This window comes from Budorcas taxicolor, chromosome X (genome assembly GCF_023091745.1).
Source record: "Budorcas taxicolor isolate Tak-1 chromosome X, Takin1.1, whole genome shotgun sequence".
Taxonomy (NCBI): domain Eukaryota; kingdom Metazoa; phylum Chordata; class Mammalia; order Artiodactyla; family Bovidae; genus Budorcas; species Budorcas taxicolor.
Genome location: NC_068935.1, coordinates 79,861,021 through 79,883,135, shown reverse-complemented (window position 1 = coordinate 79,883,135; position 22,115 = coordinate 79,861,021). Strand labels below are relative to the sequence as shown.

At 39.3% G+C, this 22,115-nt stretch overlaps 2 protein-coding genes and 1 pseudogene across 2 annotated transcripts in view; 1 reads left to right on the top strand and 2 right to left on the bottom strand.

The window, feature by feature from the left end:
• Nucleotides 1-373: 373 nt before the first annotated feature.
• On the bottom strand, nucleotides 374-3,140 carry PDZD11 (PDZ domain containing 11). Its single transcript, XM_052663339.1, has 7 exons — nucleotides 3,062-3,140; nucleotides 2,454-2,553; nucleotides 2,106-2,189; nucleotides 1,775-1,831; nucleotides 1,389-1,487; nucleotides 1,105-1,165; nucleotides 374-944 (listed from the first exon to the last, which is right to left on the bottom strand). Exons 2-7 carry the CDS (start codon nucleotides 2,538-2,540, stop codon nucleotides 910-912), a joined length of 423 nt encoding a protein of 140 aa, XP_052519299.1. The 5' UTR covers nucleotides 2,541-2,553; nucleotides 3,062-3,140; the 3' UTR covers nucleotides 374-909.
• Nucleotides 3,141-3,716: 576 nt separating this feature from the next.
• KIF4A (kinesin family member 4A) overlaps nucleotides 3,717-22,115 on the top strand; it is a 132,658-nt gene continuing 114,259 nt past the window's right edge. The window contains exons 1-6 of the mRNA XM_052663055.1: nucleotides 3,717-3,836; nucleotides 3,951-4,065; nucleotides 13,002-13,192; nucleotides 14,309-14,401; nucleotides 16,894-17,060; nucleotides 17,287-17,381. Coding sequence (XP_052519015.1) covers nucleotides 3,717-3,836; nucleotides 3,951-4,065; nucleotides 13,002-13,192; nucleotides 14,309-14,401; nucleotides 16,894-17,060; nucleotides 17,287-17,381 — 781 coding nt within the window. The remainder of the gene's footprint in view (nucleotides 3,837-3,950; nucleotides 4,066-13,001; nucleotides 13,193-14,308; nucleotides 14,402-16,893; nucleotides 17,061-17,286; nucleotides 17,382-22,115) is intronic.
• Nucleotides 7,488-8,682, bottom strand: LOC128069861 (mitochondrial import receptor subunit TOM20 homolog; annotated as a pseudogene).

Below are 22,115 nucleotides of genomic sequence, written 5' to 3'. Positions count from 1 at the left end.
ACCGACTGCTTACTGCTATCCCTGAAAAGAAATGCATCTAAGCCTCTCCCTTAGTTTATGTTCCAGATGAAAGAATCTGGGAAAAGAGAAGACAGAACTATATTAATACTGGCTCCTGCACAGAAGTGGCCATAGTTCATGGGGGAAGGGACACCGTTTCCTCCAGTACCCCTCACCCTATACCCATTCCTCAGTCATAGTGCAGATAAGCTTCCTGGGTCTCCCTAACATTCTGGCCAGAAAGAGATAATTGTGAAGTACGTCCAGTGTTGCTCTGTTGCTTCTAGTGGTTCCTCTCTTTGGAAGAGCTTTTATTTTTATCTCAAAAGCATTTATCACCCAACCAGTATCATTCAAAAGTCACACCAACATGTCCTCAGCACTGTATTTTACTTTTTTGCAGAGAGAAAATAGAATGAGGGAGGGGAGGAAAACATGGTTCCATTGCAGTCTCCAAAATGTACGGGTATACACTGCTAGTATAAGGATAGGATGAGATGAGATGGTCAGGCAGATTAGCGGGGAGGCCCCCAATATCCTTTTTTCTACTGATTTGTATATGCTAATGAAAATGACACGAAATATGTGGAATTGCCTAGCACATGGTATTCAATAAATGTCAGCTGCCTTCTCTAGCAGGGTTCTCCACAAGCTAAGAGATACCTAGACATCACCATCCTTCTCCTTCCAGGGTATGAAGCCCACACAGAAAACTAGAGAACTCAAAGCACAGTACAGTTGGGGAAATGCAGTTGGCCGGCTGGCTCAGTGCAGGGTCTTGCTGTCTTCCCATCCTCCCGACTCCACTCTCCCAAGGTGAGGCTGAGAGTAGTTTCCCAGATGGCTTCCCTGAGACCTAGCTAGCTTGTCCTAGGAGATCCCATGTGGAGGGCTGTGGGTTGCAACTCTCTAGTGCACAGTCCTCTCTTTCTGGCGATGATAATCTTGGGGAAAACAAGAAAGAAAAGGAAGAAAAGCACAGGTTATTTTCTGACCTGAGTTCCCAACTCCCCATCACCAACTTGTGGGGCCTCTAGTAATCAGTATTTAAAGAGTTCCCACTGAGGGGTCTGCCAGGTAAGCAAAAAAGAGAGAGGCACTTACTGTAGGGAAAGAAGCGGACCCGCATGCTGATTTCTCGAGCTGTCTTCAGGATCTCAACAGCCTGGAAGGAACATGGCAGCTTGTACAAATGAAGAGATACAACCCAGGAAAGAATTATAACAGGAGGAAAGTAGTTTGCCACTCCAACCTTCTGGGTCACCAATAGCTGCCTCCCTCTTATCAAGGTGAAATTCTTTATCAGGTTACACATTAGGCTATTCTTGCCCACTGCATCCTACCTGGGATGGCTTCTAGCCTCACCACAGCCCAGGTGCTGTGCTCACCTTGCTGTGCTCAATATCTTGGAAATCCACATCATTCACAGCTAGGACTTGGTCCCCTTCCTGAAGTCCTGCTCGATGTGCATCAGAGTCAGGAATTACCTGTAATATATATAATCAAGGTAGGATAATTTCAAACAGTGTAAGTGAAATTAAATGCCGTTCAAATGTAAGGTACTATATTCGTTGTGTGTGTGTGAGAGAGAGAGATGACGTGGGGAAACAGGTGCCTTGCAAGGTAGGAAGTTGTAAGTGGGCAAGGACAGTCTCACTATGCCCCTTCTATAAGTCTACTGAATCATCCTTCTCCCCAGCCTTGGGACATCAGGGTTCAGCAATCTGATAACAAAGGGAAGTAGCTATCCATATTGCCTACCAGGCAGACGCACCTTGGAGATAAAGATGCCCAGCTGGGAGGCCTTTCCTCCTCGGATGTTAAACCCCAACTGTAAGACAAGAGCACAGAAGGGGGCTCAATACAGACGACAAACACAGCAGTATCTAGTAGCATCAATGTATGACAGCTTGCCTTATGTCCCTCAGAAAGCAGTCAGAAGTTGTGCAAGTGGCATCTCAGCTTTTCTGCTTATAAAAGGAAGATTCAGAGCCTCCTTATCTGCTTCCCAATTCATCCCCCCCCCCCCCAAACCATGGCCAACTTCTGGGCCTGGTATGGACAAACCTAGCCTGGAATAAGAAGCAACTGTTCCATAAGCTCACCTGAGCTCCAGGGGGCTTCTTCAGTGTAACGATGCGGGGCAGAAACTGGGTCAACTCATTGTTGTAGTCTGGATGGTATACCCTCTGCAAGACACAGCAACCCCAGAAATCTTATTATCAGGCTTACTACTTTAATCCAGAACACAAATGCATCACCCTGAAGCCAGGAGAAGGTGAAGTCATGGACTTGGTTTAAGTAAAACAGGTAACACTGTTTTAGAAACAGTTGCTCAGAATCCAACTTCTAGCTAAGATTCACTCTCCATTGAGCTTTCTAACTGCCATCCTCCCTTTCATATATCATCCTGTGCCTATGGGAAAAAAATTCCTTGTACAGATGGTTCCCACCTCATGAGGAGGAATCCATGCTGGGGGATTCTCATAGGCAGGCAGGAAAACCACCGGGTAGTCATCGTAAGGAATCCGGCTGTCCATCTCCAGCAAGGACCTGGAATGGAAGCGTGAATCAAAGCTGACGAAAATGACTTAAAAGGGAAAACAGCCCAGCAAGTTTTAGAAAACAACCCAACCCATTCCAAGACTGTCAGTCTATATGCCCAGCCCACTTCTAGGTAGGTGATAGATTTTGGGAGAGAAGGAAGAAAACTATCAACTTGGCTGACTATCTGGATGCTAACAACCTCTTAGATACACTATAGAAATGATCTGCTTTCTCACGACAAGCTTGTGAAACATATGTTACCGTCCTCATTCTAGAGAGGAGGAAATCAGGATCGAATCTAAAACTATCTGACTACTTTTGAAATTCAACGGAAGGCTGATTCCAACTATCCATATAAACTCGGGGCAAGGCACCGCCCCACATTCCCTAATGTGATGAGTAATGGCGGCGGTCTGCAGATTGGCCTTTCCTTTACCACCAGCCACCTTCCAGATCTCTTTCCCGCATCGTGCCTGAGTCCTGGCCCACAGCACTGTAAAAGTTGTCTTACTACCTCTCCAACCCGCAGGCCTCAGGCGCCGAGTCTCTGCTCACCGCCAACTCAGCCTGAGAACCGGAAGCGGATGTTAGGCTGAGTCGGAAAAAGGCGGGGTCAGGGAGCGACGCGCACGTCCCCCTCCCATGCGTCTTCCTGCGCGCGCCGCGTGCGTGCTCCGCCCTCAGGCTGTCTGCGCTCCGATTGGCTGGCGCCCCCGGGAGTGATTTGAAACTTGGCGGTTAAACCTCTGGTTGGGACAGGGCGGCGGGACACCTGGTAAGGGACGTTTAGTTTGGTGAGTTAAGGGGGCACCTTAGCTCAGGATCTGCCCTTCCTGGTACCCTGGTGTTTGGTTCTTTGTCGTCGTCTCCGCTGGGCTTTTTCTTTCTATTTCAGAGGCCACTTCGCTGTTTTCAGAGGGTCAGGGTGATGGGCAGTCCTGTCCTGGCCAAGACTGAGAGACAGTGACTTTCCCGAGGTAGCGATCCCGCTGGGAGAGAGAGGCTGCCGCCGTAGGCTACCGCTGACTTCCCTAACCCACCACACCCTCCGAGGAGGGCCAGAACTGAAGGAGGACGCTCTCCCACTCCTGCCGACCTACCAAGGTTTATCAAAGAGCATCTTTTTCTTTTTTTTTTACCCTCAGCAGAGACGGTGCAGAAGTAGGATCATGAAGGAAGAGGTGAAGGGCATTCCTGTAAGAGTGGCACTGCGATGTCGCCCTTTGGTCCCCAAAGAGATTAATGAGGGCTGCCAAATGTGCCTTTCCTTCGTACCCGGGGAACCTCAGGTGCGTAGCAGAGTCCTGGGCCTCCCTCTGAACAGCTGGTGCCAAATAGCAGTGAGGGGGCACGGTCTAGCCTTTTTTTTTTTCCCCTTACTCCTTGTTCCTTGCCTTCTCTAGGTGGTGGTTGGTACTGACAAATCTTTTACCTACGATTTTGTGTTTGACCCCTCTACTGAACAAGAGGAAGTCTTCAATACAGCAGTAGCACCACTCATAAAAGGCGTATTTAAAGGTGAGACTGGTTGATTCTTCAAACGGTTCTTGAACATATACTATCTGTCAGGCACTGTGATTGGGTGCTGCCAATACAGGAATGGATGAAACATGAGTCCTCCCTTCAAAAAGCCCACAACCTAAGAACTGACCCAATGAAAGTACCTTTATGCTATATTTGCTTTCTATGGTTCTGCTCATCTTTGACTTGTATATGTTTTTGTTTGTTTGCTCTGAAACCTCGTTAGATTTTAAGTTCTTTGATGGGTGCTGATGACGCCCTAGTTGAGGCCCAGGCACTGCAAAGCCTCTTGAGGGATTCAGAGGTAAATAATACAGCTTCTGGGCCCTGAAAGAGTTCAAAGTCCAGGGGTAGGAGTGGAAGTAGATGACTACGTACACAGTGTTAAACACAGTCTTGTCTGACTCTTTGCGATCCCGTGGACTGTAGCCCACCAGGCTCCTCCATCCATGGGATTCTCCAGGCAAGAATACTGGAGTGGGTTGCCATTTCCTTCTCCAGGGGATCTTCTTGACCCAGGGATTGAACCCAGGTCTCCCGCATTGCAGGCAGAGGCTTTAACCTCTGAGCCACCAGGGAAGCCTGTTAAACACATAAGAAATATTAAACTTTTTGCTTCATTTTTTTTAGACAAAAGTATTTTAAATGTTAAAACCTTTGAGATTTCCTAAAGCCCCTGAATACACTGGCCAGTTAATAATCTTGATTACAGAAGAGAAGCCAGGGCTTTAGTGTTATTTAAGACTATGGCAAAGTTCTGAAGAAGGGAGCAGTGCCAGAGAGGTGTCTAACTGTTAGTCTACTACAGTGGTTAGTCAAGATTCAAAGGATTTAAAAGAAGTAGAACCATGGTGTACTAGTCCTTTAAAGTTGAAAGTGATATTTACACATCATTTAGTCTATTTTTCTTTCCATCCAAAGAAAATTACTTTCTAGCAATATCTCTGTTAAGTGAACTTCCAGCATCTGGTCAAAATTTTTCTCTTTGACAGAAATATCACAGATTGGTTTTTGGACTACTCTAATTGTGTTAGATTATATTGAGATGAAATTTGCTTCCCAGTAATTTCTACTCAGTGACATTAGTTCTTCCAGGCAACAGCTACTCACATTTTTTTTTCACTTCTTAAAATGATGTCATGGCTTAAGACACATCGAACACTTTGTTTCAGATTTTTAAAATAGTAAAACAAACTTAGTAATTTCAAACAAATGTTGCAGGAACAGCATAAAGTACTTTTTTTTTCTGAACCCTTTGACATGAGTTGTTGTCCTGATGGTCCCCTGAATACTTTAGTGTATATTTGCTACGAACAGGAGCTTTCTCCTATGTAACTACAATACGACCATCAAAATCATGAAATTAGCATTGTTACATCACTACCATCTGGTACTCAGACCTCATTCAAGTTTCACCAGTTGTCCCAATAATGTCCCATATAGCAGAAGGATCTAGTTCAAAGTCATATGTTGTGTTTAGTTGTACTGCCTCTGTAGTCTTCTTTATTATAAAACTCATTTGGTCTTTTGACTTTCATGATCATGACAGTTTTGACAATCACAGGCCAAGTTTGTAAATGATATTTGTTTATGATTAGATTCAGATTGTATATCTTTAGCAGGAATATCGCAGAAGTGGTGCTGTATTCTTCTCATTGAATCCTACGGAACAGCACACAATTTTGATTTGTTCTATTACTACTGGTGTTCTTTATGATCATTTGATTAAGGTGTTATCTGCCAGACGTCTCCTATAAAGTTAATCTTTTTCCTATCTATATATTTGGAGGACCATTATTTTATTCTAATTTTCTTCTAATTAACCATCCTTCCTTTCCTTTAGCCATTCCTAAAGAAAAATATAGCATCCAGACCCTGTATTATTCTGTTATCTTTCACGGAATGTACCTTCACAACTTCATAAGAATGTTAAAGTTCTTCTTTTATATTCTGTTTCTTTTTTTGAAAGTGTGGCGTTTTTTTGTTCATATATTACAAAAGCAAGGCTTCATTCACAATATGAATTACATAATTGTAAAACTATTACATACTAAATAGTTATTCCAGCATTAAACTGATTTCTGGAATCCTTAAACAATGTAGTGTGTTTTGCAACCATACTCAAGTTTTATGTTTTACATACCAAATACGTTCTTTACATCAAAGTACATATTAACAAAACTAAGTTCTAGAAATCATATATTCTGTAAGACTACTTAATGAAAAGTCCTTAGTAGGGAATTTAAAAAAAAATACATCCATTTGATAAATGTTTTTGTAGAACTTAAATGAAGTTTATTCTGGACTTTTTTTTTTTTTTTTTTAGTTAATATTCCCTTTGTCAAACAGTTCTGCAGATGAATGGCGAACACCTATTTCTAAAATGAAATGGCACTGGAAAATAGCTAGTGAAATTTTTTCAAAGTAAAAGTATATCCTTTACTTGAGTTTCACGAAGTTGTAGCTACTTACTATATTAATAAAAATCTGAAATAAAATCATTCCCTGTTAATCCCTTTACAGTTTCTTAAAAAGAGTGGAGATAAATTATCTACCAGCTTTAAAATCTAGTTATGTTCACTAAACAAAAATAAATTTGGTTTCAGAACATTGCCTGTTAACAGTGAAGTATTATAAATAGTCCATGTTAAGCTTTTCTCAACTCATTTCTATAAAATATTTTATTAAAAATAAAATGGGAGAAACATTGAATACTTAATGGAAGATGCCAACATCTTTCCAATACAGAATTTAACTCACAAAAATTTAAATAAAACCTTAAATATTTAAAAAAAATACAATACCAAAAAAGTTTCTAATGTAGATTTGCTTCAAAATTGTTAGTGCGTTTAGAATTAACTAGCTTTCAAGCATTGATACCTTTGGAATACAACTGTATTTCAACTTTAATTCATAGGAATTTTTTTTATTTTATTTTATTTTATTTTTTTTAAGTACCAAGGATCTTTATTCTTAGGTCTGGTATTTAATCTGTGGCTGCAGATAGTATGTCACTATTTAGAGAAAAGGTCCCATTATCTTCATTAAAGTCTTCAGCCACAAAGTTACACCTTATTCTCATACAAGATAAGGGTTGGTAGGGGATTAAAGAGGTACACTCAGGATAAAAGCAAAAGGGAACACACACTTTTACAAGCATATCGTCCCAGTTACCGTGAAGGTTACGTTTCAGGTTAATTTACCAAAGTAGTGACAGAACCATGATTTCAGTGAAAATCAACACTTTATACCTTTAAAAAAAACAATTCAGGAATACTAAGTCAGGCAAGCATGCAAAATTTAGAGTATAAAAAAATGCAAGGGCTGGCTGCCCAAACAGGTATTTCCCTCAGAAAGAGGGATTTGAAAATGCTGCACAAACCAAAGGAATTAGAAGCTGAATTAGCAGACCCATTTCCTCAGTCTATATATGAGGCGAGTGGGCAGACATTAACTGGTAAAGCTTACTCAGCCAGATGAAGAATGTATAGCATCTAATTCCTGGTGCTATCCGCAACTACATGTATCTAAAATACAAGGAGATAAATATCCAGAATACATCAAACCCACTGATTTAAAGAAAACATTTCAAGGGAGGGGGTGAAGTTGTTATTATAGCATAGCAGCACATTACACATATTTAAGAGATTAAATGGAAAGAAATAATCTCTTATTTTAATGCTCAGTTTTGATCAACACAAGTTTCCAGCCAACTTTCTAATGTAGAGAAAAACAAGTATATTCTTTAGTTTTCTTCTACATTTTTTTGGGCCTTTCAAAACCGAGCACTGGGTATTTTTAATGTAATGGGATGTTATATGTACATTCTAATTACACATTTTAGGAATAAACAAAATGCATATTTCAGTAATTCATAGTGTATTTATAAAATGAAAAGCTCTCTATCAAAATACACTTTTCACTGGGAAAAATAAATAAAACAGACAAATGGATCTACACAAAGTAAAAATTAACTTTGGTAGACTTCACTGTGGAGGACAGTCCGTAACAAGCTTATCTGCCCTTACTTCCCAGAGCCGATCATCTTCTGAGTTAAGATTTTAAAAATGTGTTTTAATTGAGATCATTATGTTGACATTTGTTTCTCATTCCACATCATCTTCAGCCAAGCTCTGAGCACTTACAATTCTCTGACTAATTGTCGGGAGCTTAGTCAAAAGCATCCGGAACACTGATGGTGGGAGAGTTTGCTGCAACACCTGCAGTAACTGCTGCGGCTGTCCACACACAGCAATCGCATTCGTCAGATGGTCCACGCCCTTCTCATATTCACCTTGAGCTAGTAATTCACCAAGCTGTATTTCTTCTAGAAAGAATTTCTGAACGGCTTCAGCATCTTTAAGGTCAGGTAACTTGGAAAGCCCAGCTCTCTCCTTGGCAAGCTTTTGTTTGTTTCTTCATTCTCGCAGCCTGTTCTTGAAGTTGGGGTCACTCCGTCTCTTGCGGTCAAAGTAAATGCAGTAACCTATGAAAAGGGCCCCGCACACGCCGGCGGCGATGGCGATGTTCTGGCCCACCATCTTCTTTCCACCGAGGAGCCGGGTCGGCTGCGGCGGGGCCCTAAAGGAAGCCGTTGACCGCGAAGACCCAGATCCGAGTCAGGAATTTTTAAATTATACATTCTAGTTTATAGTTCTGAAAAAAAACTGAACTAAATTGCTCTTTCAAAACATCTTTAGTTGTCAGGAAAAAAAAGCGTTGATCACCCTTTGGCCCAGAATATACAGTTAATAAACTGGTTTTAGCATGAGAGGTCCTCCTTTTTGTTTAATGAATACTTTCATTTTATATTTTGTGGTATTGCTTTTATATGAAGAATAAGTAGAAAAAAAATAGCCACAAAAGTGTCAAAATGACAGCATCCTGTTTTTGACAATATATACATACAAGGGCCAAGTTACACATTTGGAAGTGACTGCTGTAAAACTAATCTGAGCTGTAAGTGCTAAAAGCAACAGCAGAACAGACTGCAGACTTTCGATTCACAAGCCTCCGATTGACAAGGAGAGTTATATGGAGAAACTCCTTGATGCTGCTCTTTCAACAGTGCAGTGGAGATTAGTTTAGATTAGATATTAAACCACAAGAACTCATTCTAATGGCTTTGTAGCATTTGGAAGAGAGGACAGAAGATACATTAACTTGGCACTTTGGGGTTTTTGTGGAGACATACCACCAATATTTCCCTTTCACTTACTGTAAGTGTAAAAGTGCTTTTTAGTTAATACTTAATAGGTAAAATGTTTGCTTTAAGCCAGTTAGTAACACTTTCAAGATTTGAATCAAATTTTAAAAATTTTGCAAAGTACACAGAAAGCAAGAGTTAGTAACAATATATTTTATTGTTTGACCAAGCTGTCCTCAGAGTAAGCTAGTTATTACCCAATATAAAAATGACAGCCTCCTATTCAAATTTATTTACTCTAGATTTATATAGCAGGGTGGGAGCTGGAGTGCTCGGTTGGCTGTTTCCCATGCTTGGACTACTCGTGTGGGCGCTTGGTTCACTGCTTGGACCTCCCACTGGGCTGTAGTTCCTCTGACTGTGACAGCCGAGGTTCTGGGCTGGTGGGAAGAGGAACTCTAAGGGATACTTGCTGACACTACAGAAACTACTACCTGGGTAGAGGGCTGCTGCATTAGTGAAAGGCTTCTTGTTGGTGCAGGGAACTACATCAGGGGGTGCGAGGTTTTGCTTTTCAAGTGGCAAACTGGACAACTGTCCTGCTAGAGTTGAGAGCTGGTTTAATGGGTTGTCAACCATGAGTTCTTGGGGGTCTCTTGGCAGGCCCCCTGTTGGTGTGGTTTTTGCCATACTTTCATAGGAGTCACTCTGGATATTTGGGATTTCATGGGCAAAATCATTAAGGTGTCTGGCTCCTGAACCACTGTCGAAGGTGGGCTTAAGTTGATTAGTGCTCTTCTGCTATAGGTCAGATTGCTAATTTTCTTCTGTAAACCCCTGCACATTTTCTTGCTGCTTAAGGAAGACCTAGTACCTTAAACCTAGAACCATTTTAGATTTGTGCTTTTGATGATGGGACAGGATGCTTCAATCACTGCAGCAAAAGGAACACAATCCACATTTGTATGGTTTTTCTCCTATATGGGAACACATATGGGCTTCCAGATGATGATCACAGGCAGATGCAAATGGGCATAAGTGACATCAATGAAGTTTCTCACCTGTATGGATTTAAATGTGTTCAGTGAGCCAGGTGGTGCCTTTGCTGGCATAGTTGCAGTATCAACCCTTGACCTTTTCATCAAAGGTCCTTTCAAACCCATTTACTAACATTCCTGAGTTTTCATCCAAGGAAATTTCAACAGATGGGTGATTGAGTCCATTTTGATCACCATCTGTTCCAGCTCCCTAAAGAGCCTCTGCTTCTTTGTCCCCACTTACTGATCCAGAAATCATGTTGACATGATGAGTCTGCTGAGTCAGGAATTCCTGGAAATCTTTCATGAAGTTCAAAGGCTCTGGTTTCTTTTCACTCATCTTTGTTTTTGAGATATTTATATGGAGTTTACAGTTCATTATACCTTTTCATCCCAAATCAGTTCCCCCCTTTTCTTGCCACTCCAACATTGATGAAATGTAGAGTTATTTAAATTTACTCTGGAGACACACCAAGGGACTCCAGAAGGCCATGGAGGGAATTTCAACTAAACTGAAAAGCCATAGAGTTCACCTGACAGCCACGCTGAGTAACCCCCACCACCTTGTTCAACACTGCTGCTGTCATCATCAGTGTCTTTGTCACTGCCGCCACCCTGTTTGTGTGTCTCCAGTTCCATTACTTTCGTATTCTTAACTTGAGAAACTATGGGAATTATGGTCTTTAGAGGCAATAGAAAGTGATTTCAATGTATATGTGTTTGGTTAATATTGCTCTCAGCTGCAAAGATAAAGCCACTATTTTTCAATCAGCTCAACAGCACCCTGAGTTTTTTGTAAAAAAGTGCTGAAACTTGATTTCCCCAGTTATTACTATATATACATATCTGTGATATTATAGATGGTTATGAAATGTTATTCTCTTGCCCTAGAGTCATGCCAGTTGATATTAGCAATCTATTACAGTGAAAATCTCAATGTAACATCTTAATATCTTCCAGAACATCAAGGTCTTCATTTACATGAATCAGTTCAGTTCTGTTGCTCAGTTGTGTCTGACTCTTTGCAACCCCATGAATTGCAGCACCCCAGGCCTCCCTGTCCATCACCAACTCCCGGAGTTCACCCAAACTCATGTCCGTCGAGTTGGTGATGCCATCCAACCATCTCATCCTCTGTTGTTCCCTTCTCCTCTGGCCTCCAATCCCTCCTAGAATCAGAGTCTTTTCCAATGAGTCAACTCTTCACATGAGGTGGCCAAAATATTGGAGTTTCAGCTTTAGCATCAGTCCTTCTAATGAACACCCAGGACTGATCTCCTTTAGAATGGACTGGTTGGATCTCCTTGCAGTTCAAAGGACTCTCAAGAGTCTTCTCCAACACCACAGTTCAAAAGCATCAAGTCTTCAGCACTCAGCTTTCTTCACAGTCCAACTTTCACATCCATACATGACCACTGGAAAAACCATAGCCTTGACTAGATGGACATTTGTTGGCAAAGTAATGTCTCTGCTTTTGAATATGCTATCTAAGTTGGTCATAACTTTCCTTCCAAGGAGTAAGCATCTTTTAATTTCGTGGCTGCAATCACCATCTGTAGTGATTTTGGAGCCCCAAAAAATAGTCTGACACTGTTTCCACTGTTTCCCCATCTATTTTCCATGAAATGATGGGACCGGATGCCATGAGCTTAGTTTTCTGAATGTTGAGCTTTAAATCAACTTTTTCACTCTCCTCTTTCACTTTCATCAAGAGACTTTTTAGTTCCTCTTCACTTTCTGCCATAAGGGTGGTGTCATCTGCATATCTGAGGTTATTGATATTTCTCCCGGAAATCTTGTTTCCAGCTTGTGCTTCTTCCAGCCCAGTGTTTCTCATGATGTACTCTGCATGTAAGTTAAATAAGCAGGGTGACAATATACAGCCTTGACGCACTCCTTTTCCTATTTGGAACCAGTCTGTTGTTCCATGTCCAGTTCTAACTGTTGCTTCCTGACCTGCATATAGGTTTCTCAAGAGGCAGGTCAGGTGGTCTGGTATTCCCATCTCTTTCAGAATTTTCCACAGTTTATTGTGATCCACACAGTCAAAGGCTTTGGCATAGTCAATAAAGCAGAAATAAGTTCTCTCAAAAAAGAAAAAAAAAAAAAGGACATCACATTAAGTGAAGTCTCTCAGTCGTGCCCAACTCTTTGCAACCTCATGGATAGTAGCCTGCACCAAGCTCCTCCGTCCATGGGATTTTCAAGGCAAGAGTACTGGAGTGGGTTGCCATTTCCTTCTCCAGATGTATCACATTGAATCATGCTTAAATGATGACATTTCTATGAGGAACCTGATAATAGGGTTCAAATGAAGACTTTGTTAATCAAAGAAATACATGTTGGAATCCCTTCTGTCTATGCATTTTCTAAGACTTCCATTTAATTCCCATAATTTAGAATTGTTCAGGTAGAAAGCAGAATTCTAAAACCCTGAATGACTTTTAGACAGTGACTTAGTCACTATCATTATCTCAGTCATATCTTTTTAAGTGTTTTTCTTCCTAGCTTTTAAGAGCTAGCAAGAGAAGCATACATGTGGGTTCGATATTTTTCTTTGCTTATTTGGAGTAATGCAAAGTCATGGCACCCATATAATTTTTCTTTGTGTCTGACATTCCCAAGAGACCCTTGTGTTCAGAGAGCAGTCTCAGTTCTGCTACAAGTAATTACTGAAGGACATGGAGGGTACTGATTGGATGAAAATATTTGAGCCCCCATCACTACACATGTGACTTCTGTTTTGCCAGGATACAATGCAACCGTCCTGGCCTATGGGCAGACTGGCTCTGGAAAAACCTATTCGATGGGAGGTGCATATACTGCAGAGCAAGAAAATGAACCAACAGTTGGGGTCATTCCTAGGGTAATACAACTGCTCTTCAAAGAAATTGATAAAAAGAGTGACTTCGAATTTACTCTGAAAGTATCATACTTGGAGGTAAATGATTTATTTTTATTCTGAATTCAAATTTATCTTTGGGTGGAAAAATAAATGCATATTGAATTTTTCCTGGTATGACTCAATAAATTGAATTTTTAGTAAATTGCATTTTAATAAATTGATAGAGAAAACTTACTGGCTCAGTTGGATCTGGCTCTCACCCAGTTTTGTCCTTGTCAGAGTAGTCTGTTTAATCTGATTGTTAGAGAAGTTGGCATTCCCATATAAAAAGATAGGAATACTTTGAGTTTGGCCTCTATTATTGATTCCCTGTAGAGTCTTTAGAAAAATATTTGATATCCCTTTACTGTTTTGAGGCTTGAGTGATCATGCTGCTACTCCATGAAGAATGTTTATAAAAATTGGGTGACGTTTTGAGCTGTGTAAGTAATGATAGAGTGTTTATTCAACAGATATTTATTGAATATTACAGGCCCTGTTCTAGGTATTTGGGATATATCAGTGAACAAAACATAAAAGTCCCTACCTTTGTGGATATTTTCATTCTAGTATATAGTAGTATACAAATAGACTGACCAATTACATCTAGCCCTCATGATACCAGAAACACATACCTAGAGAACTTACAACTTCTGATAATCTACCTGGTTGATTCCATAGCAATGATAAGATGTCTTATCTTTAAGGAGCAGTAATTAAATGTATATAATTTAACAAACAAACATGGTGCTTACTATGAAACAGTACTTAAAGTTCTGGTTGTTGTTGAAATATTCATTGCCATTCACCCTCCAATAAAGACCTATTACTTACGTTTTAACAAAATCGGTGAAGGTGATGTTATGACCATCTAAGAACTGAATTTAGATACCCATGTAGCTTTTCATTGTGTCTACTATTCCTAAGAAGCTCACTCTCAAATAGCAGTTTTAATTTTATTACAAGTAGTAAATGTGAATTTATTCTTATAAGTATCAATGATTACATTTAGGGTTAAAATCCTTGTCTTAATTATAAAAAATACGTTTGTTGCAAAAAAATTTTTTTTAATACAGAAAGTCAAAGAATTTTAGAAATCACTTGTGGTCCCACAACTCCTTGATTACCACTGTTGACATCTTGTTTTTACCACTTTGTTTTCAATAATGCCAGATTTACAATGAAGAAATCTTGGATCTTCTATGCCCATCTCGTGAGAAAGCCCCTCAAATAAATATACGGGAGGATCCTAAGGAAGGCATAAAGGTGTGTTTGTCTCTCATTTGATGTTATTTTAAAATGTTGGCCACTTCTAACTGTTCACACTCCCTTTATTTGCCACTGTGGTTTTAAATGACCATTAGCACCTCAGTCTTTTAGGTTCTGTGTGAATTAGGTCCTAATTCCCTTTGCTAATCTAGAATTCCTGGATGGGAACTCTTGTGGGGAAGGAAGTTTTACTACCTTCTTAGAGAAGGTTAGAGAGGCTGCTGCTGCTGCTGCTGCTAAGTTGCTTCAGTCATGTCTGACTCTGTGCAACCCCATAGGCGGCAGCCCACCAGGCTCCTCTGTCCCTGGGATTCTCCAGGCAAGCATACTGGAGTAGGTTGCCATTTCCTTCTCCATATTACCTCTTGAAGGAATGCTAATATCAGTTAAATGTTTATTGGCTACTTACAGAGTCCTGAGGCTGGGCTGTCCAGTATGGTAGTCACCAGCCATAAATGGCTATTTAAACTTCAATGAACTGCAATTGAATATAGTTTGAAATTCAGTCTCTCAGCCACACCAGCCACATATCAAGTGCTCATGTGACTAGTGGCTACTGTATTAGATAGCACAGATATGGAACATGGTCATAGAAAATTCTGTTAGCCCTGTAAGAGACATTGTGCTAGATCTCTGTAAGGATATTTAGAAAGTAAGATGATACCAAAATTTTGAGTTTACCATAGGAAGAAGAGATCACTTATTTGAGAGGCTTCTGCCACATGGTATAGATGTAGGCTGAGGACCTGTAGCTGAACAAAGTTTGAGGCAAGGTTGGGAGTTTTGTATATGGGAGTGGGCCAAATCCAGAAGCCAGAAAACAGGCAGAGTTTGGTTCTAGCAGCAGCTTGAGTATTCAGGAGTTGGAGAATTTGAGGAGGGGTGTAGATAAGAATAGGGTAGTGCAGACTTAGGACAACTTGGTAAAATAATACCTTATGCATCTCCCTCTCCTTCTCTCTGTACCGAAAATTGAAATTTAGGTTGCAGGTGCCTGAGAGGCAGTTGCCTGTGCTTCTGAAATTTTTTTCCTTCTGAGCCATTAAGTCATTAGCCAGGCACTAAGGCAAAGCTTGAAGGATCAGACCTATTTTGAAAGCCTGATAAGCATGGAATACAGGAAGACAATTTGCATGGTGGGGATAAGAAACCTGGGTAAGATGCATGCTATCACCAGAAAGAATGTTGGTACTTAGCCAGCTTTTGACTGGCTAAGATCTTCTGTGTGCCTAAACTATACTAGAGCAGGAATTAAATCCCAAACACTATTTGAGCGGAAATTTGCAATACAGAGAAGTGTGAATTTCTGATTCAAATTGTGGTGGGTAAGGAAAAGTTTGTAAGTACTGTTCAAATGGCATGGATGGTAAGAAGTAAGTAAAGAAGTAAGGGCATTCTTGTAGTAAGGAATAGCTTAAAGCAGGAAAGCAGAAAATATACTCATGGGGGTAGTAAGATTAGGTTAGTCTGTCTGGATTAGAGGATATGTCTTAGGAACTAATAGGAGCTATGTTAAGACCAGATTATGAAGCCAGACTAAAGAGCTTAGTTTCTATCTCTGTGAATAGTATATAAGCTACTTAATACTTCCTGTGGCTACTTTTATCAAGTTTTTATCTTTCCGTGTATATCTCTGACTAAGTTAGCTCCTGGGAGGTTAGGAGAATATCTTAAAATCTCTTTGTACTCTCATTATTTCACATGGGGCTTAGGGGTTTGGTGACATTTTAGGAAGCAGGATTTTCAGAAGGCTAAACAAGAATGGGAAAAGGAGAGACTAGGATGAGGGAGGAAAATTTGGGGAAATTGCCTTATTTTTCAGGCATGTGAAGTAATATGGGTCTGGATTAGACAGTAGATATGGAAAGGAAAAGGAAGCAATGGATTCAAAAGGAGAATTATGGAGAGTTGGTAATAGATGAAATATGGAGGAAGAAGAGGAATTAAGGGCAAATCTGAAGTTTTGAGAATAGAGATCTAGAAATGAAGAAGTAGTGTAGAGAATCACTATTGGTGGAAGGAAGATGAGTTTGGTTTTGAAATGTAGGACTAGAAATTAGGGCCACAGATGTTGATTTGGGAGTTATGGCATTCTAAAATCGTAGCATATTAGGGCTAGAAGGGACTTCATTATCATCTAGTTCAATCTCCAGAGGCTCCAAGAGATTTTAACTTATACAGCTTCTCCTGGGTAGATAGAGTACCAAACCTAGGACCCTGTTTTCCTAATCAGTGGAAATTGTACTAGGCTATTTTCCCTAGTGAAAATGAAATATAAAATGGGCCCGAGATATAGGAAAGAACATAGGGCCACATGGAGGAGAAAGTAGCAAAGAGAAATACTACAGCTATTTGTGTTGCCCTTACTATTCTTAAGGCCAAAGCTTACCTTCACCTGAGGCTCCCTGGAAGGCACTTATCCATTGCTACCCTAAAATGATGAAGTATTTGAAGTTGAATTATAAGAGTTTTTTCTTTCTCTGAATTAGATTGTGGGACTCACTGAGAAGACTGTTTTCATTGCTCTGGATACTGTTTCCTGTTTGGAGCAGGGCAACAACTGTAGGACTGTGGCCTCCACAGCTATGAACTCCCAGTCCTCTCGATCTCATGCCATCTTCACAATCTCCATAGAGCAAAGAAAGAAAAGTGACAAGTAAGTTACAGTTTAAAGAGTTAAGATTTTTAATGTTAGTTCTACTAAAGTTGAATAATTGCTTCTTGATTTGACAAATAATCAAACATCAGTACTCTGAGTACTTGTAATAAATCAATCCATTTAGACTGACTTGAAAGAAAATGAGAGCAGGCAGATGAGCCTTGATACTCACCTGCCCTCAAAGTTGTGTACCGTTCTCACTTACGTCCTGTTATTTTCATAGGAATAGCAGCTTTCGCTCCAAGCTGCATCTCGTAGACCTTGCTGGATCAGAAAGACAGAAGAAAACCAAGGCTGAAGGGGATCGTCTAAAAGAGGGTGAGAGTAATTAAGGCCACAGTCATAGATAAAAACCTCTAATACTCTTATTGCTATTGTTGGCGTCTTGACTGGAATATTTCAGGTCACGTTCTAACAATATCAACAATTCAGGTTTGAGGCTGATTTCAGAAATAGTGAAAAACTGTTTCTTTTCCTTGCACTAATTTCCTAATTTAGGTATGAGATTTGGATCTGGTCCTTGGTTTGATTTCATCTGGCCCAGGCAAGTTTTAGTTTTTGTTTTGTTTTATCCCCAACTACTTATTAAAATCAGTATACTGATTCTGTCATTCCAAGTATTCACTATCCTTCCCCAGATGTTGTCACTTATAAACCTCATCAGCATGGTTTCCATATCTCCATTTAAGTTGTTAGATATAAATGATGATGCTCCTAAGGCTACAAGAACCCCATGGTGTATGCTATTAATATTAGAAACCTTCATCCAGCATGCTAGTGACCTGATAATCTGCATGCTTTGGCAATGGTCTTTCAAGCAATTATTAATCTAGCTAACAAAAATTAACAACCAGCTCCCATTTCTCAATTTATACTTATTTATCTTTTATGTCATAAAAGATTTTGTCAAATGCCTTGCTAATATCCAGATATACTATGTCTACCATATTTCTCATGGCTACCAGCTTACTAACAGTGCAAAAAATAAATAAGGATTAGCCTAAATCAACTATTTCTAAGTGAATTCAAGCTGGCTTCTAGTGCTTATTCTTCCATTTCTAGGTTCTTGCAAGCCATCCCTGTAATACTCCATCCCTGTAATAATCTAGAAGACTTATATCAAACTTACTGGTCTGTAATTTATGGAATTAACCTTTTTTTCCTGAAAATTGAAATTACATCTGCCCACTCTTCTGGAACATCCTTCTCTGTGATGCCTGAAATATCATTGACATAGCTTCAGCATTCTTGTTTGAAATTACTCGCAGTTCCCTCAGCTATAATTCATCTGGTCCAAGATATTTGAACTCTTATTAAAGTAGTTGAGTTCTCGCTTACTACTTCTTTACTCATATTGGGCTTCAGTTCCTTCTTGGGAACTGAGAAGGCAGAAACAGAAATAGTAATTGAGGAATTTTACCTCTTTGTCATTTATCATTATTATACTGCTGACACAGGGTAGAGACCTATTTCTTCCTCATTCAGCTTTTTGTTCTGAATATATTTAAAAGTGCCCTTTTTGTACTATGTTTGTACTTTTGAGATTTATCCTTCTTAAGACTATTTTTAAAGGTTCTTGTGGTTCCTTTATCTTTTTTTAGGTGTACATTTCTGAGGGTTTTTTTAAAACAGCTTTATTGAGATATAATTCACATGCCATAAAATTCACCCATTTAAACTGTACATTTCAATAAACTTTTGTATATTCAGAGTTGTGCAACCATCACCACAATCTAATTTTAGAACATTTTCATCACCCGCCAAAAGAAACTCATACCCATTAGCAGTCACTCCCCATCCACACCCCCTTCTCTAGCCCTAGGCAACCACTAACCTATATTCCATATAAATGGAATCACATAATTTCTGGTCTTTTGTGACTGTCTTATTTCACTTAACATAAGGTTTTCAAGGATCATCCATGTTACAGCATGTATCATTATTTCATTCCCTTTTATTGCTGAATCATATTCCATTATACAGATATACAACATTTTGTTTGTCCATTCGTCAGTTGTATCCAATTTGACTATTTTGAATATTGCTCTGTGAACATCTGTGTATAATTTTTTATGAGGACAAATGTTTTAATTTCTCTTTAGGTATAACCTAGGAGTGTTATACCTGGGTCATATGATAGCTGTTTATATTTCTTTAAAATATTAACATGTGCTGAATGTACCATAAAACTCACTTTTTTTAAGTGTATAATTCAGTGACTTTTTTAGTATATTCACAAGGTTATGCAACCATCACTACAATAAATTTTAGAATATTTCATCATCCTCAGAAGAAACCCACACTCATTAGTAGTCACTCATTTTTTTCCATTGTCTACCTCCCCCACCCCACCTCCAGGCAGTGACTAATCTTTCTGTCTTTATGGATTTGCCTATTCTGGACATTTCATATAAATGTAATCATACAATATGTGAGCTTTTGTGACTGGATTCTTTCATTAACATCTTTGCTGGGTTCATTCTTGTTATAGCAGGTATCAGTACTTCCTTCCTTTTATTGCCAAACAGTATTCTACCACATGAATATATTAAGTTTTTATTTATCCATTAATTTGTTGACGGACATTGGGTTGTTTCTACTTTTGGTTATTATGAACAGTGCTGCTATGAGCACTGGTATACAGGTTTTCCTGTGGATATGTTTTCATTTCTCTTGGGTATATACCTAAGTGGAATTGCTCAAATGATAATTCTATATTTAACTTTTTGAAGAACTGCCAGACTGTTTTTCATAGCAACTGTACCATGCTACTTTCTTACCGGAAATATATAAGAATTGTAATTTCTCCATATTGTTAGTTGTTTTATTATGTCTTTAATTATAGCCATCCTAGTGGCTATGAAGTGCTATCTTATTGTGGTTTGGATTTGCATTTCTTTGACGGCTAATAATGCTTTGTGAGCTTCTCAGCAATTTGTGTATCTTCTTTGGAAAAACGTCCATTCAGATTCTTTGCCCATTTCTTAAATTGGGTTATTTATCTTTTTATTATTGAATTGTGTGTGTTCTTTATATATTCTAGATACTAGTCCATTATCTGGAGAAGGCAATGGCACCCCACTCCAGTACTCTTGCCTGGAAAATCCCATGGACGGAGGAGCTTGGTAGTCTACAGTCCATGGGGTTGTGAAGAGTCAGACACAACTGAGCAACATCACTTTCACTTTTCACTTTCATGCATTAGAGAAGGAAATGGCAACCCACTCCAGTGTTCTTGCCTGGAGAATCCCAGGGCTGGGGGAGCCTAGTGGCTGCCGTCTATGGGGTCGCACAGAGTCAGGCACGACTGAAGCGACTTAGCAGCAGCAGCAGCCCATTATCAGTTACATGCTTTGCAAATGTTTTCTTCCATTCTTTGGGTTGCTTTTTCAGTTTTTTGAAGGTGTCCTTTGAAGCACACATTTAAGATTTTTTAATGAATTCCATTCGTTTGTTTTTTTCTCTTATTTCTTTAGTTTGGTGTCATATCTAAAAAATCGTTGCCTAATGCAAGGTCACAAAGATTTATATCTCTATTTTCTTCTAAGAGTTTTGTAGTTTTAGATGTTAAATATAGATCTGAGATTCATTTTGAGTTAAATTTTTTTAAAGATTATTTGTTTTTGGCTGCACTGGGTCTTCATTGCTGTGCATGGGCTTTCTCTTGTTGCAGCGAGCAGGGGATCCTCTTTGTTGTGGTGCACAGGCTTCTCATTTTGGTGGCTTCTCTTGTTGCAGAGTGTAGGCTCTAGGCGTGCCAGCTTCCGTAGGTGCAGTGCATGGGCTCAGTAGTTGTGGCTCTCAGAAGTGTAGATCAGTAGTGTGGCACAGGGGCTTAGTTGCTCTGTGGCATGTAGGATCTTCCCGGACCAGGGATTCAATCCGTGTCCCCTGCATTAGCAGGCAGATTTTTAACCACTAGGCAGCCGGGCAAACCTTTGAGTTAACTTTTATATATGGTATAAAGTGGCGGTCCAAACTTTTATCTTTTGCATGATGTAGATATTCAGTTATCCCAGCATCATTTGTTGAAAAGACTATTCTTTACCCATTGAATTGTCTTGGCATCCTTATCAAGGAATAGTTGGAATCTAAGTTCTATTCCATTGATCTATATATATAGATATATCCTTATGCCGTTACTACGCTGTCCTGATTACTGTAGCTTTGTAATAAGTTTTGAAATTGAGACGTGTGAGGGCTCTACCTTTTTTCTTTTTCAAGATTGTTTAGGCTATTCTGCGTCCTTTGAATTTTCATATGAATGTTAGAGTCAGCTTGTCATATTCTGCAAAGAAGTCAGCTGGAATTTTTACAGGGCTTGTGTTGACTCTGTAGATCAATATAGGAAGTATTGGTGTCTTTCAATTTTTTCAAGTATTTCAATTCACAAACATCAGATGTCTTTCCATTTATTTAGGTCTTGTTTAATATCTTTCAATAGCGCTTTTTAAAAAAATTTTCAGAGTACAGGTTTTACACTACTTTTGTTAAATTTATTCCTGAATATTTTGTTCTTTTCAATGCAATGCTTTTGTAAATGGAATTGTTTTTACTTAATGTCATTTTCAAATTATTTATTGAGCTTTTATATTGATCTTGTGTGTGCAAGCTTGCTGAACTTGTTATTTCTAATAGTTTTTTAACAGAGTCTCTAGGATTTCTATTTATAAAGTCATGTCATGTGTGAACAGAGATAGTTTTACTTCTTTCTTTCTGGTCTGGATACCTTTATTTCCTTTTCTTACCTATTTCTCCTGACTAGAACCTTCAGTACAGTGTTGAATAGAAGTGGTGTAAGTGGATGTTGTCCTGTTCCTGATCTTAGGGGAAAAGCATTCAGTCTTTTACTGTTAAGACTGATGTTAGCTGTGGATTTTTCATAGATTACCCCTAGCAAATTGAGGAAATTCCTTTCTATACCTAGTTTGTTGAGTGTTTTAATCATGAATTTGTCAAATTTTTTTTTATCGTCTGTTGACATGATCACATTATTTTCTGTTCTGTCAACATGGTATATTGCATTAATTGATTTTTGGGTACTGAACCATC